Here is a 4674-nt window from a genome sequence, read left to right on the forward strand (position 1 = left end):
CAAATGGCAGGGGGTTTCTTGCGTACAGTTGTGTCCATGGTACAGCACGTTCACATGGGGAGAGTCATTGTTTGGTACTCCGTTACCACCGGACCAGCCGACCCCTCAGACTGCTGTTGTTGTTGTTGCTGTCGTCTTGTCCGGCTGCCTTCGGGTCGTGCAGTTTGGGCAGGCGGCTGGTGACGCTGTACGTGTCCACCCACTCCCCGGGCGCCTCCTCGGTCCCCCCGCAGTCCGGACACACCAGCTTCAGGCCCAGGTCGATCCGGATCCGGGCTCGCAGGGCGTCCCGCGCCGGCATCCGCTCCAGACAGCCGGCACAGAACAGGTGGATGATGTTCCAACAGGCGGGCGGCTTGGAGGAGTGGAGCAGCGCCGCGCACTCCGCGCACACCTGCCGGTGAAGAGTCGGTGCCGCCGGCGGGCTGGGGGAGCTCCCCGCCCCGTCCGAGTCCGAGCCGCTATCCCCTCGTACCATCCTCCTCACTGCAAACCTCCCATCCAATCCACTTATCGTATTGTGCTAATTTTCCTGATCACTCCACAGTATATAACCCCCTACCACCACCCAAGTAGTGCACAGTCTGTTCGCCATAAATCATTGTCAATGAGCCCGAGAAAAAGCGATCTCTCACACCGAGCAGCCGAGTTTCACATGCGGCTAAACAAATAGAGCACACCAAGACTTTAATCCTTTTACTCCCCTCCCACGCTAAGAATCCAGTTACTAGATAGGCAGCGTACAGATTGCTGCATAATTACTCATCCCGTATGTCACAGGGTGGCTCTTTCATACTCTAATACTCTCTCAACTGCCTTTTTGTCCGGGATCCAGAAGCTGATCACACAGGTTGTATGAGCCAAAACACGACCTTCAATTTGCCTAATGGCACTCCGTAGTTAAAAGTTTTTTTTGCAAGTGAGGATTTGTAATTTTGTCCTGACCAACCCCTGTCAATGGACAATTAATCTTGCACGTTTTTTTCTTCCCGACAATGCGAGGGTACTAACCGATTGGCAATGCGATAGCGGCAATCGAACATCTTGTCCACAGCGTATAAGTGTAATCGTCTACGGTGTTCAACTTAACAACTTGACTTATAAGTTCTTCTCCTTGATCGTGTTTTCCGTGACTGAAAATCATACTTGAGATTTTCTGGCACTAAAGGTAATTTTTGAGGTGTGTTATTACAATTTACATTGAGACATGGTTCTAATTACACATCTGTCAAATCCAGATAGTTATACATTTAGAAATTTACGCAGGTACAGGACTGGGAGAAGTAAGGAGTAGCAATAAAGTCTCCCGAGACCAAGAACCTCTAAGAGGTACTACGCTCACTCGGTGGTTTAATTCGGTGGTTATAGCAACTGACAAGGCTTCATCACACCATATGCACCTCGGGCGGGTCATTAACCCTTAATTACAGAGAACAATACGTGCCGTTGTACATGTTGTAATTGATAAGCCTTTGCATATCTGGTGGTTACGATAATGTTTATTTATTTACGAACATTAGTAGGATGTGAAGTTAAGTTCAAAATATGATACGGTTTAAATTTATATTTGCATAATAATAAAGATTTTCTTCAAATTTGCAAATTGAAATCAAACACAAAGAATTGCAGGTTTTGTGTAATGTACTCGTATACCACAAAACGTAAAGAACTAAAGTTTGCCACAGAATTTTTTCAATGCAGAATGTATCCCTGAGGTAAACCTTTTAGCTCTTCCATAAAAATTATACCCCCCTCCAAAAATCCTTCAATTTGCAAAGCAGTCGTTCCTTTTTGAACGCTGAGATCCAGCCTGGAGAGATTTGGTAAATGTCCGCCGGCATCAAACGCCACTGCGTGACTGTAGTGCGCCGAGTGCTTCCCCCTATGCAAGCTTTCACAGTAAGGCCACACTGACTGCATTGTATGTATGGCATCCACGCACGCATACATTTCTGTCCATTTCCAAAAAAAAATGCTTCCACACAGTAAATCATACAAAAAAGCCACAGATTGACCTATTCTAAAAAGCAGTAGTAAATTGTAAAAAAAATGTCATATCGGAAAACGGATGCTAGTGTCGAAGAAATAGAGGGTTTTTTTGTCATTGTTTTCCCCCATTTTTATCAGTAACTGAAAAATGTAGTTCCAGGCCTGAAGAAGTCTTCAAAAGTCAAATGGGAGATATGAAAAAGACAAAAATATGGAATGTATTGACTGATATATCATGTTTTTGTGTGTAGTCACGTTTTGTACTAATAAAAATAGGCTGATATTTCGAACTCTAGCTATATGTGGGTAGCAAAGCCTTCCAAAGAATACAAGAGATACTAAAGCACAAAATATAGAATGTATTGTTTGGTATTCTGTGTATTCAGTCATTTGGTCAACCTTTCTAAAAGATTTCGTAATGAAGGCATGCGCAATTTTTCCTTCACACCCTCGTATCAGTTTTGGGGTACGCATAGAATGTCATCCATATAATCAAATCAGTTTGGCCTAGATGGGAACAAAATTGGAGCTTGAGAGATCGAGGCAGGACCAGAGGGTTTATCCGGTAGATTACAGAGGCGGACTTACCGTCTCAGAAGTTGGACGTTTTCATTCTGCTGGATCTGAGCTCATACCGGGAGGTAAAATCCGCCACACATGATGCGAATGGCGAAGAGAACTTGTTAACTTCTGCATGTCTTGCCACAGTATGTTTGTCAGTACAGTAGAAATGCATTTACTGCGTTCATTTACGTTGCTGCCTTCGCCAAGGTTATGTTTTTGGTATGTGGAAACTTGATATGTGGTTAGGTCTTGGCCTATCGAAAAAGACATGTTTTAAACCCCCTGGCGACCCCCTCCTTGATACTGCCACAGAACCTCCAGTTTTATTTGAATGCAAAAGAACATCAGTATTCAGAACCGTCAGAGTTTTTTCGTCAAAGTTTTTCTAGGTGATAAACTGTATCAAGAGCTACATTGTCTATTCACATTTGAAAGAACACTTGTCCTGGTACATGTTCCATGTAAGACATCACGAATTTAGCGCGGCGCGCATCCAGGCAAGCGGGGTTCCTCGCGCCCACTTCCCGATCGTATTCGCCATGCCTGCCCGGCGGCACTGCGCCCAGTGCGTACCAGTGCGCCCAGTGCGTACGAGTGCGTACCAGTGCGCCCATTGCGTACCAGTGCGCCCAGTGCGTACCAGTGGCATAGAATGTGAAATATCACAAGAACACCCGTCACCCAAATAACGAAATCGCCAGGACACGTAACCAAAGTTTCGGAGCGTAGCGTTTGTGTAAGCCATCACGAAACCGCCGGCGAATGCACTTGGGTACACGGCGCCAGCGTTGACACAACCCGACTACACAGCGTCCGAGCGTGCGGCAGACACTGTGCGACGCATCACGACCGGCAATTCATCACGAATTTGGCGGGACACGCCAGACTTGCAATCCGAGTGATGCTGCGCCGGATTTCGATAGACGTTCGTGACTGCTGTCACAAAATCGCCGGCAAACGCATCACGAATTTGCGGGACACGCCAGACTTGAAAACCGAGTGATGCTGCGCCGGAGTTCGATAGGCATTCGTGACTGCTGTCACGAAATCGACGGCAAACGCACCTCACGGGTACACTGTTTCGGTACACGGCGCCAGCGTGTACAAATCCCGATACAAAGGCGTCCGAGCATGCGGTAGCACGACATTCGACGCATCATGGCCGGCAACGCATCACGATTCTGCGGAACAGGCACGGCCTATCGACCGAGCGACGAATGCTTCACATTGACACGAAGAAAAGAGTTTGGGCTGCTGTAGTGAAGTCACGGTAGTCAGTGTAGTGAAGAACACCGCGAGGTCACAGAAATGGGAAGCCCGATTTTGTAGTGGTAGTACCTGTAGTATCGGTAGTCAGGACTGTTAGAAGCATGAAGAAAAGAGTTTGGGCTGCTGTAGTGAAGTCACTGTAGTCAGTGTAGTGAAGAATACCGAGAGGTGACAGAAATGGGAAGCCCGATTTTGTAGTGGTAGTACCTGTCGTATCTGTAGTCAGGATGATGAAGAAAAGAGTTTGGGCTGCTGTAGTGAAGTCACTGTAGTCAGTGTAGTGAAGAATACCGAGAGGTGACAAATAGGAAGCCCGATTTTGTAGTGGTAGTACCTGTAGTATCTGTAGTCAGGATGATGAAGAAAAGACTTTGGGCTGCTGTAGTGAAGTCACTGTAGTCAGTGTAGTAAAGAATACCGAGAGGTGACATATATGGGAAGTCCGATTTTGTAGTGGTAGTACCTGTAGTATCTGTAGTCAGGACTGTTAGAAGTATGAAGAAAAGAGTGTGGGCTGCTGTAGTGAAGTCAGTGTAGTGAAGAATACCGAGAGGTGACAGATATGGGAAGTCCGATTTTGTAGTGGTAGTACCTGTAGTATCTGTAGTCAGGACTGTTAGAAGTATGAAGAAAAGAGTTTGGGCTGCTGTAGTGAAGTCACTGTAGTCAGTGTAGTGAAGAATACCGAGAGGTGACAGAAATGGGAAGCCCGATTTTGTAGTGGTAGTACCTGTAGTATCTGTAGTCAGGATGATGAATAAATGAATGAATACTACATACTAATAAAAGACTTTGGGCTGCTGTAGTGAAGTCAGTGTAGTCAGTGTAGTGAAGAATACTACGAGAGGTCAC

At 46.3% G+C, this 4674-nt stretch overlaps 1 protein-coding gene across 1 annotated transcript; it reads right to left on the reverse strand.

Annotated features, from left to right (window-relative positions):
- Nucleotides 1–635, reverse strand: LOC109483404. The gene has a single exon (XM_019786413.1). It carries the CDS (start codon nucleotides 476–478, stop codon nucleotides 83–85), a length of 396 nt encoding a protein of 131 aa, XP_019641972.1. The 5' UTR covers nucleotides 479–635; the 3' UTR covers nucleotides 1–82.
- Nucleotides 636–4674: the final 4039 nt, after the last annotated feature.

This window comes from Branchiostoma belcheri, unplaced genomic scaffold (genome assembly GCF_001625305.1).
Source record: "Branchiostoma belcheri isolate BF01 breed outbred unplaced genomic scaffold, Haploidv18h27 scaffold64, whole genome shotgun sequence".
In the NCBI taxonomy this organism is placed as follows: Eukaryota; Metazoa; Chordata; class Leptocardii; order Amphioxiformes; family Branchiostomatidae; genus Branchiostoma; species Branchiostoma belcheri.